This window comes from Sipha flava, unplaced genomic scaffold, assembly GCF_003268045.1.
Source record: "Sipha flava isolate LNK unplaced genomic scaffold, YSA_version1 125_pilon_pilon, whole genome shotgun sequence".
NCBI lineage: Eukaryota > Metazoa > Arthropoda > Insecta > Hemiptera > Aphididae > Sipha > Sipha flava.
The window spans coordinates 364528-386142 of NW_020271751.1; the positions used below are offsets into that span (position 1 = coordinate 364528).

The 21615-nt window shown below is 25.9% G+C and overlaps 2 protein-coding genes and 1 pseudogene across 3 annotated transcripts in view; 1 reads left to right on the plus strand and 2 right to left on the minus strand.

Annotated features, from left to right (window-relative positions):
* Positions 1-21615, minus strand: part of LOC112694229 (neuronal growth regulator 1-like) — a 327174-nt gene that overhangs the window by 292564 nt on the left and 12995 nt on the right. The window lies entirely within an intron of this gene.
* LOC112694237 lies at positions 1801-11022 on the plus strand (annotated as a pseudogene).
* LOC112694228 (52 kDa repressor of the inhibitor of the protein kinase-like) lies at positions 12566-16145 on the minus strand. The gene is made up of 2 exons (XM_025569637.1): positions 15589-16145; positions 12566-15072 (listed from the first exon to the last, which is right to left on the minus strand). The coding sequence occupies exon 2, from the start codon at positions 15041-15043 to the stop codon at positions 12581-12583; it is 2463 nt and encodes an 820-aa protein (XP_025425422.1). The 5' UTR covers positions 15044-15072; positions 15589-16145; the 3' UTR covers positions 12566-12580.

A 21615-nucleotide genomic window follows, 5' to 3' on the forward strand; every position in this document is an offset into this window, starting at 1 on the left:
ATAAATATACCCGGTCAATGACCGATCAGTTTCTCCTTCTCGCCGTCGCTTCTAAAAGTGATTGGTATATGTATAGTAGGTTCAGAACTCTGGGTACAATTTATTTGTATTGTCGGGTTGCCTGGCCGAAATATATACACCACCACTAGCAGTTGTCGACGACGAGAACGTCGCCGCAGTTCATCGCCGTTCACAGCCGTTGCCGCCGTTCACTGCTGTTGCTGCCGTTGCCCTTACTATTAGCCAGTTGTTCGTCTAATAGTAGTTGTTATACTCCTGGGTATCAGTTATCTGTACTGTCGGAGCATTGTGTTGTTGTACTCCGTGTATCAATTGTCTGTACTGTTTGTGATAACATAATTTGTATGCATTTATACTATATTCCTTGTTATATTATGTGTAAAATATTAAATATATACTTAATAAAGAATGATTACGATTTATTGTAATATATAAAATAAACTGTATGATTGTTGAAATATTAATTTTTCTTTAAATCACAATCATTACAATATTACCAAAGTAACATAATGATATAAAATTCTTTGGAAATTAAATTTGTCTGAAAATATCAATAGTTTAAGTATTATAATGGAACACGAAAAAAAAAATTAATTTATTGACACTGTATTCATTATATACTCGTAAATATACGAACATTTAAATGCATTAATGACTAAACATATTAAATAAAATAATATATTTTGAAAAGAATTTTTTTTTATCTCGTTTTATTTTTTCAATACACAAAATAGTTCAATTAAAAGTAAATACATTTTCTGCCTTTTTAACGACTATATTCAATGAAATTAAATCATTTTCAAAAAATCTTAATATTTTGATAAATAGTGTTAAATGGCATGTATATTGCTGTAAACTGTATTTTATTTGAGATATGGGTACTACTACAACTATTTTACTTTGATTTATCCTAATTGTTTTGTTTGAAAACTTCTAACCTTTAAAATAAAAAATAATTTCAGTATTTTGTTTAAAATATCATAATCAATATCGTATTTAGCCAATTAAAATAATAAGTAAGATAATACTGAATACATAAAATATTCATAAAAATCAATCTTATAAAATTGTTTTTCGTAGAATTATTACCTCTGTGGGTGGGGGATAGAATACACTCACGATAGTCCATACCGATCGAATACCTATCGAGTACCTAGGAATAAGTAGCTGCGCTCGTAATATCAGGATAACTGGGGAGTAACACCTAGAAATAGGGTTTACAACTGCGATGTGGAAATAGAGGGAAACCACTACATTTTTATCCCAAGTAAACAGCATAAAGAGAAACGAAGAAATAAGTGATGTTTATAGCACAGATACTTTGGAAGGCATTAGATCGTCATTTAGCGAAATCATTGGAAACATGTAGGAACGTGGATTATTGAAACGATGTTACAAGGTGGAAAAGTAGAAAATATTAAAGTAGAAATTATAAGACTGGAAATATATATTCAGGGGTAACTGAAATAAAATTGCCAAATAACAGTGATTTCAGATTTAGTGAATTTAGGATAATATACTTGGAAGCAGAAACACCCAACAAGACTGGCGTAGTTTTCATTCTTAACAAAAAATGGAGACATTAGGTTATAAATAAAGTCACGTACAACGATCGACTTGCTTTAATAACCATCAGGGCTAAATTAAATAACATTTAAATAACATAATAATTAAAGTATATATGCCAAAATCCAACGCAAATTACGAAGAGTCGATGAGGTATATTCAGGGATAGAAGAAATTATTAAATTAGCAAAATGAGAAGATAACTTGATCATAATGAAAAATTTAAATGCAGTAGTAGTAGAAGAGGGAGTGGATAGCCAAGCAGTCGGGTATTACAGACTTGGAGTGAGAAACGATAAAGGAGAACGGTTAGTAGACTTTTGTAATCACTATGACATGTCAATAACTTATACATTTCAGAATATACAAGACAAATATATACGTGGGAAATACCTGGAGACATTGCAAGATACCAAATCGACTAAATATTGGTAAGGCAACGATTCAGAAACCGAATCAATATATGCAAACCGTACCTAAGAACAGATGTTATTAGCGACCAAAATCTTTTAATAATGAAATGCATTATAGTTTTTAAGAAGCTTGACAACCAAGAAATAAAATAGTGAAAACATTTATTGTACAGCTCTTTAAAGACTCAAAAAGTGCAAAGACAGATGCAGAATGTAGCAATGCCAAAATATAAAATCTAGATTTAGCTGATTCCATTAATAATAAATGAAACGGTATCAAAAATTCAGTACAGTAAGCACCAAGTGAAACACTGAAATGAAAAGCATCTATTTACAGAAAACACTGGATTAGTGAGGATATACTTGAAATAATCGAAGAAAGAAGAAAATACAAGAACTCCCGAGATGATTTCAGTAATGAGTACAGAACACTAAAAAATAGAATCAAAAGGGGAGCAATAACTGTATAGGATATATAGGTGGAAAAATATTGAAACGAGATAGAAAAGTTGTTAAAAAGTAACAAAATGGATCAAGCATTTAAATGAAAAACAGTATTTTTAAAAAACAAGATTAATAGAAATGATAAAATAAGTGATGGGAATGGCAAATTAATCTTGGATAATGGCAACAAAGTTGGAAGATGGAAAAAATATAATGAGAAACTATACCAAGGAGATGATGAACTCGTTAATATCTAGAACAACGAAAATATAGATGAGCAGGGAAAAACTATTCTAAAAAACGAATTTACTAGTCATTAAAGGAAATTAGAAGAAACAAAGCTCTGGGAGTGGACAATATACCTATAGAATTCATCCAAAATGTCGGAGAAACAGTTAAGAAGAATTTCTTCAAACTAGTAAAGGAAATATATTAACCAGGAGTTATCCTTGAAGACTTCTAGGAAAGCATTATCATCCCAATATCAAAAAAAGCAAATGCAGATAAATGTACTATCGTATACTAAGTTTTATGGCACATGCAGCGAAAATACTAGTAAAAATAATGCGTAAAAGATAAGAAAATAAAATCAAAGAGCAACCAGTATGATTTTAAGAAAAATAAGGGGACAGTAGTGGCAATATTAAATCTGAAATTACTAATAAAGAAGCAATTAAAACTGGAAAAGATCACGTTGATTGCATTTGTGGACCTAAAAAAGACTTTGATAAAGTCAGCTGGCAAAAGTTATTCTAGACTTTACTACAAATAGGTGTGGATTTCAAGGATAGACAATTAATTACAATATTTACAAACACCAGACAGGGGAAATAAAAATAGAATACAAATCAGCATCAGTAGAAAAACAGAAAGGCACATGACAAGGATGCCCAATGTCTCCAATGTTATTTAATGTATATGTCGAATAATCAAACTAAAAATAAAGAAAAAGTTCAATAAACACAAAATAGGAGTAACAGAACTTAAACAAATACTTAGATTCACATATGATAATGCATTAATAACCAAAAATGAAAAGGTTATGAAGAGTACATTAAAACAAATGCAGAAATATTTTGAAGAATATGACCGGAAGATAAACTGGAAATAAACTAAGATTCTAATGTGTCAGAAAACACGACAAACACACAAACTCAAAATTCAAGTAGGAAACAAGAATTTAGAGCAAGTAACCAGTTATAAATACATAGGTAGTTTAATCACCCAATATGTCAAGAGCACCAAGGAAATTAAATCTAGGATAGCACAGGCGAAAACCGCATTTACGAACCGCAAGAAACTATTATGTTGCTAGAAGATGAATACGTAGGTGAAAAAACGATTTGTTAAAGTGTTTGTCTGGAAAGTAACTCTATACGGATCAGATACTTGGGTGATAAACAAAGCAAAAAAAAAGGTATTTAGAAAGCTTTTAAATGTGGTTTTGGCAAAGGATGTTAAGAGTTAGCTGAACAAAGTTTCATACTAATGATAGTGTTATCAATAAAATAAATGAACCTAGAAGATTATTAAGTTCAATAAAAGAAAGAAGATGGAGACTAATTAGATACATTCTAAGATAAAAGGAAAAAATACACCACTGAAAATTGAAAGGATAAATTGAACGCAAAAGAGGTAGGGGACGTCCTAAAACGATAGTAAATATAATTATTAAAGATACTGCACTGAAGCTGTAGAGAACAGAAGAGATTGGCCAATAGCAGATAAAAGTGAAGGAAGTATGAAAAAAATGCTATAAGACCAACCTTAGGTTGATTACTAAAGAAAAAAAAGAAAATTATGAAATTCTTAAACATATTGTATTATAAATTATGACAAGAAAAAAATCGATAACGTAAATGGACTTGATTGGCAAGTGGTATAATATAACAGCATAATTATATTATTTTTCTCATTATTGCATTGATAAAAAAATAAACTTCCAAAAAAGAATTTTAATTAAAACATATAATTTGAATTGTATTATAGATGAGGCAATATTATATGCTGAAATTAATGCAAGTATCATGCTTATAAACTAAAATATACATATTTTATAATCTATTAAAATATCTGGAAAATTATAGTATGATACTCAAATATTTTTCTTACTGCATAAATATAAATATTTTTTTTTAAGTATTAATAATAGTTTCTTCATATTAGACATTATATCGGAATAAATTTTAAATTATAATAAAATAATTGTTTCTTTGTAACATGCTTGCAAAGCAATAAGATTTATTTTTTATTAATCTCAAATATCAATTTCTTCATCGTACATTGATATGCATAGCTCTAAAGATTTAAACAACTAATATAATTTTGAATGTGTTGTATGTTTTAAATTATCTATACCTCTATATTGTTCTTTTTCGATCCTACCAGATTTAAACTAATATAAATTTCCATACACAGTTATATTGATAACAAATTAAAAATTATCTAGTTGTGTAAAAAAAAAAAATAATATACCACAAAAAGTTAAGAAATTCGTAAATTGTAAAATATAATGTTCAAATATTAGTGAGTTTGTGAAAAGTAATATTTGCACAGTGGATCGAATCAAATCACAATAAGTACGTCTATAAACAAAGATGATATAAATAATTTATATCTTAAACAACTTTTTGCTTCTAATTATGAATATATGATCGCTGTTGATGTCACAAAACACATACGATTAAATCTTATACCTTTAACTATAATCGTTTATGAGTAATCTGATTAATATAATTTGAATGTGATAATGTGTTATCCCTCTATTGCATTTTAATACAATGATGTGAAGATTTAATGTGAATAAATTATGAAATACTTACTCACCTATAGGAAGTTTATGCAAGCAAAGATATTTCATATTATCATAGTTTTAGGAAATAACTACATTATTTGAACTCGCAGGGTTGTAAGTACACTCATAGTTGTACATATAGGCATGGATGAAGTAGTAAACTGTCACAAAAATGAAAAAAATATTATTGAGTAGGTGAAGGTAATAAATCATGTGCTATCATTATATTATTTTTCAATGATCCACATTACATTAAACATATATTAATCTTATTTTAATAAATTAGTTATATTTATACGAAAAAACAATTTATCATTAATAAAGTATACTAGATTTTTTTCTTAAAACCAATACATTCAGAAAATTGTTTTATAATTGCTTAATTCTATTATGTTGCAATAATGATCATTGATTTAAATAATTCAATTTAATACATTTTTCTTTTAATCATTTATTATATTTTAGTTTCTATAAATAAAATTTAAACACATGTAATTTGAATAAAAAACCAATATTATTTTTTTATTATATTGGTAATAAATTCATCATTGATACCGACCATACATTTACTGATAATGACATATACATAATACTCCGGTATGAAAATCACGTTAACCTTTCAATGCGCAGTGTTGCACATTTGCAACAATCGTTTATCATATTTAAATGTCTCGAACAAATTATCTGTTACTGTTATGTGTTATTTAAAATATCATGTGTTTCCATAGAGTTAAAAAAAAATCATTATTGTTGAAAAATTTATTTGTAATTTTCCAATGTGTGAGTGGTTTAAGTTGGTTTACTAGTAGTTGATTGATTGTTAGGGTTTACTTTACTGTCTATGTATTCTGCAGTGAATCAATCTTGTCAACTCCATGTCGTAGGGATCGTTCAATTCCAAATAGCAGACGTGCATATCATTAGTTTAACGTATTTCTATTAAACTCATTCTGAACATGTATTTTCATCAATCAAAGAACTTATACAATTGACCATTTCAGAGGTAAAATAAAAGTTAAAAACTAACATAGTTTTGGGATTTTCTTTTTTTTTTAACATTAGTGTACTCGTATATACAAATAAAACAATGGCAAAAGTCTGGGTTAAATTGAGGTTGGTTCGTGTTTTAAAATAATAAAAAAATAAATATGTTAAACCTAGTTCGAAAAATGGGATCGTATTGACGCCATTAATTGTCCTAATGATCTAAATAAAATCGTAAAGACTAAAATACTAATGAACTGACATCACTTTCGGTTTAACTACTTATGTATTTAAGAAATTTAAATAGTAGTGTATTGTTTTATTCATCATGATACATAAGTGAACTTTTACAAACATTCATTGAAATCATTGATTCGCATTAATTGGAGTCACATTACTAGTATGACCAAATAAAACATTATTTTAAAATTTATTTCACTTTATATTTTTTAAATGAGCAATTCTAATCTATATTTTTATTTTTATTTAATACTTAAATTTAATTTTTAAATATTTTATTATTGTATGCGTTTACACATAATTGTTCTTAAAATAAACACTAACGTAGTTTGCTATATTCAGCGAAAGATTTATTACTCTTGAACTCAATTTATGTGTTTTACATAGTTTATTTTGCTAGATTTTTTATAATTTAATAAATTTCATTTATTTACAACACTCTTGCATATACAAAATTAAATTTGTTTTATATACACACATTTGAGTATAGACGACCCTGATAATTATTAACTTATGACCTGCTATTCTTAAGAGTCAACTTAAAAGCGTTTCTTTCGAATATAAACTTTCATTCAAAACTCGTTAATCAAACTATCACGTAATCTGCAAAACAACATGTGAATAGCTTAGTTAGTTCCATAAGTAAATTTTATGATTTCACCATACAAAGAAATAACCAAAACTAAAAGGAAGTGTTCGAGATAAAAAAAAAACTTACTTTATCTTTTGAAATAAAACCAAATTTCAGGTTCAATAAAAATAGCTGTCATTAATATTTTATAAAACAATTAGAGAGAAGTTCATTTTCTATTTTTATTATTTTTTTTTTTTTAATCAGTAAAATACACCATAAAATACAGACCAAATTTCATAAACTTTTTTAATTTTAAAGAAAGCCAAAAATAAAATGTTACAAATTAAAACTGAATAATTATTTGCACAAAACAGATACAGAGTAAATGAAATACTTTTACTTTTCAATGTAACTACAAAACGTGGCAGAAACCAAACATTAAACGTATGCTGAATGTGTTTAATGCGCATATAGAGTGAAATTATACAGTTACTGTAGATATCTAACACCAACACCTGTTTTATACTACAAAAACCCATTATAAATAATAATAATCAAGAATATACATTCACACAATGACATCACTTAATAATTTAATGATTTCACTATATAAAATTAAATTAAAATATTTATTAAGAATAATAATGAAAATATTGATATTATCATTAAGCATCATAGTCTACGACCAAATAAAGCCAAATATATTGCTATTTCGATATAACATAATGTAATTTTCGATAAGATCTAATAAATTTTAAGTTCCAAATAGATCTCAAAGAAAGTATTAGGAACCATAATATCCACGCAGTACATTTTTCAATTTTAAATTTATTCTAAAATAAACTCTCCTTAGATTCGAAATATATAGGGTAATACTGTATAAAGTACTACAGTGTAGAAATCTTCATTGTATTTTAAAAATTTCATTATTATTTGTTTGTTTGATGTTTTTTATTTAAATTAGAATGACATATTATGTAAATTAAATTTATATGGTCTTGATTATTTTTAAACATGAAATTTTGAAAAACTAAAAAAAAAAGAAATTGAGAGGAGTCTGGGGCTCTTGTAGACATTATGATTTTTGTGAAAATAAAATATTTATTTAGTCCTTAAAATAAATAGAAATTACTAACTATCAATTAAAAATGTTAAAAATGTATCAAATTAAACAATGTTGTTTTAATTAAGATAATAAATGTGATTTGAATGATTTAATTTATTTTAAAATATTGTTATGACTCTTTCTGTTCTTTATTGTATTACGATTTTTCTCAACAAAAAAAAAAAAAAATACATAATTTAAAATCACTAACGATTTTTAAAATCTAACGTAATTATAATTTTTTTTTAAATTTTTTAAAATTCATAATAATATTATTAAAATATATTAAAAGTATATTTTACTTCAGGTGATTATTTTTTTAAATTTACTGTATTTTTAGTTTGTATTTGTAATTAGTACATTCTTTCAATATGAAATACTTATGATGTATAAATATTAATTCACACAATTGATTTTTATGATATATATATATATATATATATAATAGTAAATTAATTTCTATTTTTAAACTATAATATATTTACTATAGTGTTTTAATTTAACTCATTTTTTTTTTCATTAAAAACTTCAGTACAAATCAATTTCTTTAAAAAATTTATGATTTAAAAAACCAAAGTTTAAACCACTATTTTACTTATTATATCATAATTATTTTAAGTTTAGTAGATTACTGTATAAAAGTAAAATATTATTTCCTAACTAAACCATCAATTTTATTAAAGTATACACTAAGTGTTTATAATATTATTTGTAACTTTTAAAAAATACAACAAAAAAACATAATACTTAAAATTTCATAAGTAGGTTATACATAATTTCTAAATTTACAAGCATTAAAAATAATAATGATAAATCTGATATAGAATATATATAATATATAGAATAATCAGATTTTTATTCCTATTTTTCAAACTATCAAATTCATTACAACATTATGTAATTTCTTTCCTATTTTTTTTTATTATTAAATATTCCTGTTCAAATATAAGAAGCTCCTTACAAAAAAAAATATATGCATATATATATATATATATCACTTGTGTAAAAACAATGATTTTATTAATATAAAAGTATGGATGAATTAATTATCTTTTTTTGTTAAATATTAACCGGCTTTTTGAAAACTGTTTATGGATTAGTCAATATTATGGTAGTGTTAGCATTGAGTTTTAAATTTAAAACCATTAATTATCCCATTTCAAAAACGACTTTGGGTGGAAAAGTAAACCATAAATTTGACTTTTTTTTTGTGATTCCTACAAAAACAAAGGAATAAATAAATATAACCAAAAGTTCCATTGATATTCAATATTTACGTTCAAATTCATACAATGCGACACAAAACTTTGTAGCAATAATGTTATCTTTCAAATTTTGTTTCAAAATTAATATACATATTCATAAATTAAATCATCATCTTTATAGTAAATTTCAAAAATAATGTAACATTAATAAAATATGATTTATTTAATAAAACGGTTTTAATTTTTACGGTGAATATATTTTACATAATTTTAAATTTCAAGTAATCTGCTTGTATCAAATATTACATATTTGTCGAACGAGATATTGGCAATAAGAACATTCAGAGGTTATTGTACAGTACTTACTCCCAACAATTTTATTTGATAATCCTATAACATACCTACATCAAATTAATTAGATTTTTCCATTACTTCTATAACATTTACTTTGATGTAACTTACTTAAATATATATACTTAGACATTAAATTTATAAAATTATTTAATAAAATTATTTCTTCCATTTTGGAAACAATTTCACATAATTTTTAATAACTTAAAACCCTAAAATAATTTAGAAATTGTGCAAATATTAACTTAAAAATAAATGTGAAATAATATAAATTTATTAAAGAATACAGTATTTTTTTTTTTTTTCATACACGATACATATCTAAATTATTACATTACAAAGACCAAAAGAAAATATCCAAAAAATAAAAGAAAGTGTTATAAATCATCGCTATATGTGTGAACAAACTAAATTGCGAAGGTTATAACGAAATACTGAACTACTTCCCTCTTATGAAAAATATCTACCCTATCCCAAGTAAAAGATGGGTTTACTTATACAGAAAAATACTATACTTAAGTTTAATTAAAGTAAACTAGCTAGTGTAATGAAGTAATTTTTAATACAACTAGGTGTTATGGTTGAAATTTGATACAATTTATTTTACAGGTAGTTAAAAGTTTTATTATTAATAATTATTTTAAAATGTACTAGACTATATTATTATTATTATTATATTTGATTCAACTTTATATTATTCATGTAAATATAAACAATTTCTATGTTCCTGTAACGTTTTGTTTTTTTAGTAGCAATCGTAATGATACTTACGTCAACATGTGGAAAATGTTATAAAATATATATTAAAACAACTGGTAAAATAAGAAATTTAAGAAATTTTCATGCTGACTTTGTAAAAGCTTCGCATAATGCATTGTTGCAAATTTTTCCAAACTGCAAAATAACATATTGTAACTTTATTTTAGGGCAAAATTGATTTAAACATATTCAACAACACAAAATGTTAATGACTAAACATTTAAACAATAATTTGGAAATTGGCAAATGGATGAAATGTTTTTTAGACTTACATTTTTTACACCCTGAAGAAGTTTCAGATGGATTTTGTAAACTTATGTCGGTTTCACCTAGTACAAACTCTAGTAAATACTACTTCTATATTTACCAATTAGATTTTAGAAAATTATATTACAATAGACAGCAATTTTCACCCGACATTATGGACTTGTAAACCGATTAATAATCCGAAGACTACTAATGAAACGGAAAGATTTCATAAACATTATAATAGTCAGTTTTATACAGCTCATTCACACATTCATCATGTAATAGACATTATTATTGAAATTCAAGGTGAAACTGAATTAAAAATTAATTCAATAAACAATAATATAGTAAAATTAAAAAAAAAAAAGGGACAGTTAATAAGAAGGTACAGTTCGAAAATATTTGGAATGAGTATAAAAACAAATCAATTGATCGATAAACTTATATGATCGAACTTAATGGCCACCAAATCTTATTTTTTATGAAGTTTAATAAACAATTCAACAAATATTGAAATACTGAAAAAAATTATATATTTAGAATATTTTTAACAACAAAACATAGTTCTTTGTAATAGAATCTGTTTCCAATTAAAATTATTACTTTAATAAATTACGCTATAAACAATATACAATTTATTGTTATTTATATATATATATATTATGTTTAAAAAAAAAAGCATTTATTGTTTAACTGTAAATTAGAAATTAATTAAAATAAAATAATGATTTTATCATATAAATGATAGATTCCAGTTTTCTTAGAACGTTGATAATACCGCGGGTTTCTTGGAGAGATTAAAATCTTCGAATTTGAGTTAAATGTTTTAATACTTTATACGTGATGATCAAATTGCAGTGAAAAGTTTTTCTAGATGGTGTTTCATCAAAGTTAATGAAGTTATTTTACATGTATTTGTCCACTCTCATTGATTCCATTATGATTGGAAACCCACAAACGTGTCATTAATTTGCTTAATATTTTTAAATTATTCAGACAACTTATAACCATGTGTATTTTAGATGATTGCTTAGGTTTTTGAAAGTTATAATAGATAAATAATCTTTTATGATACCATTTAAATGTAATATTTATTTATAGTATGGAGTATTAAAATTATAAGAATAGCACTGTAATAGAGAAAAAAAACTTTAATCTATGTCAAATTAAAAATTTCAAAATTTACGAGCTACCAACACAATTTTCAATATTTCTGTTTAAGGTTATGAAAACTTAATCAGTACTTTACCCATTGAGTACTCTTAACTACTTAATCAGTATTTTACTCATTGGGTACTCTTAACCAATTCCAAACCCATAGTCAATATCACTGATAATAACCTTATCAACAACACACATAAAACTTCAAGTCAGATATCAATACACTTTACCAAACTACACTTTAACTTTTATTATTAAAGATGTACTTGCCAAACTTTATAGGAATATGAAATAATTTCAAGGATATTGTTTATCCTAATATCTCAAGTTATAAATTAATCTCAACTCACATGAAACTTCACGCCAACACTTCCAAGAACTGATAACTACTACGTTATACATGGCCGTATCCAGCCATTATTTTTGGGGGGGGTTTTCAATTTAAGATGAAACTAGAACATGATTTTTAGAATTTTAACCAATTCAAACCATATTAGTTTTTAGGTTTAAAAATGTACTTATATTATTCACCATATTATATAATATACATTCTGCTTTAATACTTACTACTCGTAAGGTATTTCAATTGACAACCACATTTTACATGTAAATATTTTTATAGTTATATAATTATAATTAGAGTAAGTATATTTAATAATTATTAAAACATGTAACTTACATTTTTTAATTTGACAATTTATAGGATTATTAATTTTAAAGTAACATTATTTTTCTAGATGATTTTGAAAACTGAGTAAGTACCTCTTCTGGATCAACATTGATGTCCCGGTGAACTGACATTAAAGCCAATCCATTGAGGCGTGTTTCACTAGTCGAATTTCTGAGATACGTTTTCAATCTTTTTAAAGATGAAAATGTTCTTTCTGGTGTCGCTGTTGACATAGGCATAGTAACTAAGACTTGTAGAAGTTTCCTTATGTTAGGAAATAAAAGAGGGTTACAATTGTCAAGTCCTGCAATTGCTGTTTTTGGGCGAGATCCTTCTTTTAGCCACTTTGTCTTCCATATTGCAAATTCAGCTTTGAAAGCATTAGGCTCAATCAATATCTGAGAATAAAAGTTTACACAGTCGTTTATTTCTTCATTGGTAGCGATTATACATTTACTTGGAATGATTTGTTGTAATGAACTTATTAAAGATTTGTGTTTCTGAAATCTATCACAAAGCTGTGATCTGATATAGTCGAGAAATGGCAAAAAAATATTAAAATTGTAATACTCTTCAGAGCTATGAGAGGGCACATTACTACGGTGTGTTTGTTTATTAGCGATACGAGGCAAAACAATGTCTTCTTTATTTTTATTCAACATGATGGCAACAACAGAAAACAGGTCTGAAAAATGTTGTTTGTTATTTTCTCTCATTTCGTCTAATACGGCTAACACATCATCAACATGATTGCATGCTTCGACTAAATCAGCATTAATTGTCTGTAGCTGTTTACACAATGTCAATGTATACGAAAAAATATTTTCAATTATTACGAGAGGTATAACAAATTTAGCGTCTTTAATTGTACTTAATAACTGACAAGACTTTTGAGCAGTTTCTTTATTTATTGATGACTCCAATTTTTCCAATGCAACAATAATAGCGGGATATAGTTCTTTGAACCGCATGACACTTTCATGCTTATAAACCCAACGAGTTTCACATAATGCAACTAATGTGGTATGCCTTGTCTCTGAAAGAGTTTCGATAATAGTTGTTCTCAATAATTCACTTCTTTGAGCCGATGAGCGAAAAAATGTTCCAACAGTTTGAATGGTGCTAATACAGTTTCTTATTGAGGGCAATGAACAGGCGTTGGCCAACGCTAGATTGAGCGAGTGAGCACTGCAATGTACATAAAGTGCCATGGGAAAATCTTTTTTTATGTATTCTTGAGCACCATGTAAATATCCACTCATGGCAGAGGCTCCATCGTAACCTTGTCCAACTAAAAATTGACAATGTATACTGTTCTTCTGTAAACACCCCATTATCAAAGTTGCTAGTCCTTTTCCACTAAGATCAACAGCCGGTGTAAATTCTAAAAAATCTTCTCGGATTTTTTTATCTTTTTGGTCATAATAACGCAAACATACAGACATTTGTTCAATTCTTCCAATATCTGTAGTTTCGTCCGCTAACACAGAAAAGCACTCGGCAGCATTTACTCTTTGGACAATTTTTGACTTGATTATTTCACCACAAATAGAAATTATGTCATTTTGAATACCAGGACTAGTATATAAAGAATTTCTTGGACCATTTTTCAAATGTTCTCCTAGCGTAGTGTCACCTGAATCTACACGAAACCGTAAAAGAGCTCTAAAATTTCCGTCATTAAAATCATTTATGTTCATTACATTTCCATAATCGTTTGATCCACGAAAAGCAATTTCTTGCCTACTACAAAGAATTATGGTTTTTATAATAGAAAGTAAAATTTTTCTATTTTGTTCAATCTGTCTAGAACGTTCAATACTGAGTTGTTCAGTTATATTTTTAGATATTCCTTCATTCACTTTTAAAAAACTATCAGATTTCTCGACACACAATTTGTGATAAGATGTGGTAGCATGTAATTGAAAGTCTTGCAAAGCATTTTTCCAATTAGTATACTCTTTAGAAACAAGTGCACCTAATTTTTGATGACTACCATTACCTCCTTTTTCTCGAGCAAACAAAACACATAGTCTACAAAATGCTCCTTCAAATAATTGTGAATAACTAAGCCATGGAAATCGTTTTATCCAAGATAATTGAAATCGTAAATTTCTTTTGGTTTTTACAGGGAAAATATATGTTGAAGAAGGAACCCACGGAGTTTTTAAGAGTTCCTCTTTTTTTAAATCGTTAATTTCTAAATTATGGACATAATTACCAATATCATTTACTCCAACTATGGGTGTTTTAGTAAAATTATTGGACATGGTAGAAACAGAAGGAGTATAATTGCTATGCATTGAAGTAAGGTTGTGAATATCAGTACTATTTTTGCTAACTGAGGGAAGTTCTTCTAAGTAAGCTTGTTCAATAGAAACATCTTTATTCGAATAATTAATATTAGTAGGTTCAACTGGTTGAAATTCAGAATTTGGATTGTTTGTCTTATCTTTTTTTATTTGTGTAAATGCAGTGATGTCCAATTGTCTTTGAACTCGTTTCATTTTCGGTATTTAATTTTTGTGTATTAATTCTAAAAATAAACATATTGTGCATAAGTGAGAATTCGCCCGTGTTTATAGATATTTTGGAGCTGTTATAACTAAAAATTTTATTTAGGAAATATCTATTTAAAATGTCTAAAATCAACCTAAATGCCACTTAAATTGTATATTGATGAATAAGATAAATGAAGACATTTTATAAAAGTAATTTTTTTGTGACATTAATTTTCTTACACGAAAAATTACAATAATTACAAGATGTGCTACATAATATTATACATATCAAAATAAAATAAATAAATAAAATAAAAGATTAAAATAAATAGGATTCATAAATGATAATATGTATAATTAAAGTTGGGCGTTAATGCATAACTTGCACACTGAATAAACACCACTGATATCTATAATATAGAGACTATGCAGGTACATAATTACATTAACTGTCCAACATATAAACTGGTATAAAATAAATGAGCTATGATATTTTATAAATAATATAACTCTAAAACTATTAAATAAAAAATGGTAGTAAATATACTTACGGAATTCAGATCAATAGAAACGTTTAACAGCAATGTTTACGGCGCATCGCCATGGTGTGTTGTATGACGAGAATCCAAAAGAAAAATGATTCGGTAATCGGTTATCCGAATTAGTTCTATTCGAGTTGAAATTAAACATCGACGATTATTCTAATAAGGTATGTACACTATCAAAATTTGAAGAATACTAAAAATAACTACGTAAATACTCTGGTGCGTCCATATGAACAGCCAAAGCTATGGGCAGGCGACAACGATAACGTCAGTCGTGATCTTATCTCATTGTATACATAGTTTTACCCGTCGTAAAGCAGTGCACTGTTTTAGATTCAATTTTTGCGCGTAGACATTCTCGTAGACAATTCTATTTTATTTACACAATAATAATACGTCTGGGATAATAATTTACCTTATGTGCGACTTAGACGATTGATTAAGAAACACTTTTCTATTGAATTTCAATTGAATACAGAAAAAAAACATCAAGTGAATAGGCAAAAAAAAAATGTTGAACAAATTTTGGGGGGGGTTTGAACCCGGAAAACCCTCCCCCTGAATACGGCCATGACGTTATATATATATTGTTAAATTTTCTAAAATATATTAATACACAATAGCTCACAGTCTATCAAAACTTAGAGATATAGTAATCTTGGATTTCAATCCGTTCATTTTATATGCTAAAATTGAATCATAAGTGTAAAAAATAGAAACTACTATTTTAGAAATATAACAAAATAAAAATCAATATCCTTTTATAAGCTCATTGAGTAAATCTACGGTTTAGAACTCAGTCAAGTCAAATACCATTACAAATATTCAGTGGCATAGCTAGATAGGAAAAATAGCCATGAAGTAAATAAATTAATACTACTATTACTACATAAAAATTCAAAAAAAAAGAAAAATTAAATTAAGTTTATATCTATAAATAAAATTACTGAATATTGCATCAATTATTATTCTAATTTAATACTAATTGTAACTGGAATTCCTACTTATGATTTGGGAACTAACTATAAAATACATCAACATTTTCAATATTATTTTAAAGAGGAATGGTCTCGAAATTGTCTTAGATCCGTTAAAATTCCCTGCGCTCTGGTGTTTCGACGCACTGCCTCACTTTGTCCTATAATAGTTACACCGCTGTAAACATATTTATTTGGTACTCAAATATTAGTATTTTTTTATGCAACACAGATTTTTAAGTGCAGACGTATAATAAGTCCTGAATGTATGAGCTATATAAATTTGGTTATTCAATTTTAATTAAAAAATTTAATCAGATATAGAAGTTGATTTCATCTAAAACCGTACTTGACCAATGTGATAACAATTTATAGTTGTTGTTTATAACAAGACTCATTTAAATTTAAAAAAAATACATAATATCGTTAATGTATAAATCATTATAGTGACGAAGCTAACACATATTATTTGAAATATAATTTTAAAAATAAATTAATATTGACAAACAAAAAATAATGAAATAAGTTATTTAGTTTTAAAAATATATAAAATTTTAAACTGCTCTTCTCAGAAAAATAGTGTTTGTTACGTACAACTTTTGGCCTTTTAACTATCGAAAAGCAAAACATCATCCACCATAAGATATGATTACATTTATTTATTCTCACAATATATCTCGATACAACAACAACATATTTTCTTTGTCACGTTATTGTTGATTATAACCCACAACAATATTGGAATGGAATAAAAAATTCTAAAAATCTTTTTTTCGGCTTCTTTTAAAAAAAAAAACTCTAAAGGCTATTACATTATCTCTATTATTTTATACAATTTTATTACATATCATCTAAAATTATTATTAAGAAATTGGATGATCACTAATCTGAGTACTAGTGACAAGTGATGTAAAATAGAATAATATAGCTCATTATGAGTCGACAAATTGAAGACCAATTAACAAATCTGCCACCAACTTCAAAGTTGATAAAGTTAAAAGTTATATAACTAAATTTTAAAATATAGTTCTTAGATATTTTTTAAAATGTATTTGCTTTGAAGATAAGAGTTAACTATTTTCTTCATTATAGTTAATATATTTTATGTTTAGAAATGTATGGGTGATAATGTAGATAAGATGCAATAATATTTCGTCTATATGTAGCAGATGAACTATGTAATCAGTATTTTATGGTGATTCAAAATTATTTTTTAAAAAATATTAATAATTATAAACATTTAATAATAAATGTATCGCTTATTGTGTTTAAATTTTCTTTTTCTTTTACAAAGACCAATCCATAAAAATTATAAAATCCTGATACATTTTCAACTAACAAACAACCGCTTAACCTTATGTATAAAATGTTATATAACACTAACTCTAAAGCCAAAATCATAAAAACACATCAAGAGAAAAATCATTGAAACTTAATCGTTCAATTTCATCACAAATCTTAACTGACACAATCGACGATCAAATATTTCTTATACAAGAAAACTTAGCAAATAAAAAAATATTACACTCCATATTGCATAAAACTTCAACATACTAAATTAAATGTTTAATCTTCTAATTTTCAAGTTAATTCCAATTATATATATATATATATATATATAAAATAAATAAATAACAATTTTCAAAAAAATTTTAAATTATTTTTATACTTTAAAATCTAATCACACAACCAATTTTATTCTTACACAATCTTCCATTGTTATATTTATTGTTCTCTTACCACAAAAGCAAACAATCTAAATATCTAAATCTGTAAAATTTCCTTATCACTTACCAATATGACTAAAAATAAAATATGATTTAATCTAAGATTAAGTAAACCCAAAGCAAAGTAGGAAAATTATTATTTTTGATTGACTTATTTCACTATACTTTTTTAAGGTTTGCTCTAATTTTTGATTTTGTGTAATATTTTAAATCAAAAAATATGCAGACTTCAAATAGATATATTTCTGATATTCTCAATACTTCGAAGAATTCAAAACAGCCAGAATAGATAATTTAAAATTCTGCCCATCAAGATTATATGTATACTTATGTAAATTAATGTATTGCGTTATATGACTTGAAAATTTAATTTCAGGACTAAAAAAAATCGTTTAATATAGTATTAACAAATCACCAATTTTGACAATGTCAATATTATTTACTTGGGTACAATTACACTTACTTTGATGTTTGAAATATGACAACAGATTACTTTTATTTTTATTTCTTTAAATATTTCAGAAAAAAAAAACTGATTTACTTGACTTAAAATACTTCTTTTTGAATTTATAAGAGTGATAAAGCAATTATAAAATCAAATAATGGAAATCAAGACGACTGCAAAATTCAAGAAAATGTATATGGTTTACCAATAGTAAAAAAGAAACCAAAATCGATTCCCTCATTGATCAGTGGTAGTTTCTGACTATTCCTAACTAGGTGAAATGGGAATATATGTAATTGATTAATTAAACCCATTTTATAGAAAAAAAAACCAACATATTTCTTACAATTTAAGTACTCATATCTTATTTAAAATTACGAATAAGTATAGTATATGTTTAGTATGATATGGTTTGTAAATTATAAAATACAATTTTAATTTTATTTCAAATACTTTTCAAAATAAATATTATAATTGGGCATTTTAAAACATAACATTAAGTTATTTCCGTGGCTCATAGATTTAAGTTTTGAAAATTTGCAATTATCATCGAAGCATTAGTAATATTCATTTATACATGATACATATCTATACTTAAAAAATAAGCACTAAAGTATGAATACTGCACATATTATCGACTAAAAAAAATTAATTTATAATCTAACATTGTTAAAAGTCTAAAACAAGAACATGTGCACGTACTTATCAACATATTAAAATTACATTAATCATAAATAATAATTCAATTCAAATTCAATTCTTATTTCTTTTTAAAAAAAAAAAAACATTTTCATAATACTTATTTCTGTTTACTCTTAATTTGAAAAGAAATTACTCCTTTGGTGGATATTATACGAAAGTTGTTCATTCTTTCTTGCGTTTGAGTCGAACAATGCGTATGAATTAATCTTAACGATGGAAATTATTTTACCACTGAAGCGATCATTGTTGGTATATTAATTGTGCCATCTTACATAGCTTGAAAACAGATATATTTAAGCTTATTTCAGAAAAATAGTTCATAATTCAATGAGTCATTTTTTGACTATTTCGTTTTAGGTTTACCATGTATAATATTTCTTTTAATGTTTAAAAATAATTATCTATATCTTAACATTTTTTCAATACATTAAATGGACATTTTTTTTACGAAACAATTAATTTTTGTAGTGTTAAGTAAATTAAAATATAGCAATTTTTTAAACAACTAAATACGAATATCGATATGAGATTTGATGATATAAATAATTGTAATGTAGAAAATACTGTAATAATTTTATTTTTCCATGTTTGTTTTACAATTTTTACAAAAAGTTCATTATATGAGAGTTTTCAGATGTTGATGATCGTTTACTAAAAATATTGTCTTTACCTTGTATACAATTGTATAAAAAAAAAGTATTTTTCCACAAGAATATAAAATATAAACATTATTTTAAATTAATACTAAAAGTTTTAAATTTTATTAAATTTAATTTAATATTTATTTAATAAATATTAAACAATTCATCAACAAAACGAGAAGATAACATTTATTTATTAAATCTTATCTTATCTTACTTTTATATTAAGATACAACGTATGTTTGTTTGATTGTTCGCAATAATCTCAAAAATAACTGGACAGATTTTAAAAATTCTTTCATCATTAGAATGTTAAATTATCCCTGAGTAACATAGACTATATTTTATCACCTTATATGTTCTATTTATTTGTGGAATAAATTAAAGGCAAGTAAAAGAGAAACTCTAAAGCATGGGTTCTCAACCTTTTGAGGCCCGCGTCCCCTTTAAAACTATTTTATGAGTTCACATCCCACCCTCTCACTAATATAAGATTGATGTATGCATAATATTTATATGTAAACTATATTTTAATATATTGGTTATTGGATTAATAAGAATACAACTTCAATGAAGTTTTTCTAATATTAAATTAAATTATTTGCATAAAAAAAAAAATCGAAAACGGAGGCGACCAACACAGCGGCAAGGCACGGCATAGAGAACGGCAACGTTATCATTTTTTGTGTTTTTTTTTCAACATTTTTACGTCTTCCGTAAAATGTTGTCACGCCTCCATAGGAGAGCGTCCCCTCAAGATTGAGAACCACTGCTCTAAAGGAATAAGTATAAATGGAGAAAATATTCACTGTATACGTATTGCAGATGATATTGCTTTAGTGCCTGAATCGGAAAAAGATATGCAAAAATCTCTAACTACCCTCACTAAAATATTGCAGGAGAGTCAAATGAAAATAAATGCAAATAAAACAAAAACAATGGTGGTGATTAAAACAAAATAAATTCCTTTAGTGACATTGGAAATAGATAATAACTTATTAGAGCAAGTTCAACAATTTAACTACCTACGAAGTACGATTACTAGCAATGATAGATGCTCAATAGAAATTAGACAAAGAATATTTATGGCAAAGAGAGCATTTATGCAAAAACGACAGCTACTTACAAACAAAAAACTTAATATAAAGATGAGAAAAAATGTTGACCAATGCTTTGTACTATTATATGGCTTCGAAACATGGACCATCAAAGAAAAAGACAAGAAGTTGGAAGCCATGAAAATATGGACATGGAGAATATCGCTGAAAATTAGCTGGACAGAAATGAAAAGTTACATAGATATACTAAACGAAATAGGGGAAAAAATAATTCTGTTTAACACCATAAAGGAAAGAAGTGGAAAAATGTTCAGTCACCTATTGAGGCACAATTTATTTATGACAAATATATTTGAAAGACAAATAAATGGACTTGAAGGTTGAGCAAGTAGAGGTAGACCAAGGAAAGTATATATAGTAGAAATGATGAGAAAGACTGACTGTAATCGATACATAGACATGAAAATACTGGCTTTTAACAGG

Excerpts from the sequence above, each read along its gene's own strand:
- LOC112694228 (XM_025569637.1), bottom strand. The coding sequence starts at position 15,043 with ATGAAACGAGTTCAAAGACAATTGGACATCACTGCATTTACACAAATA.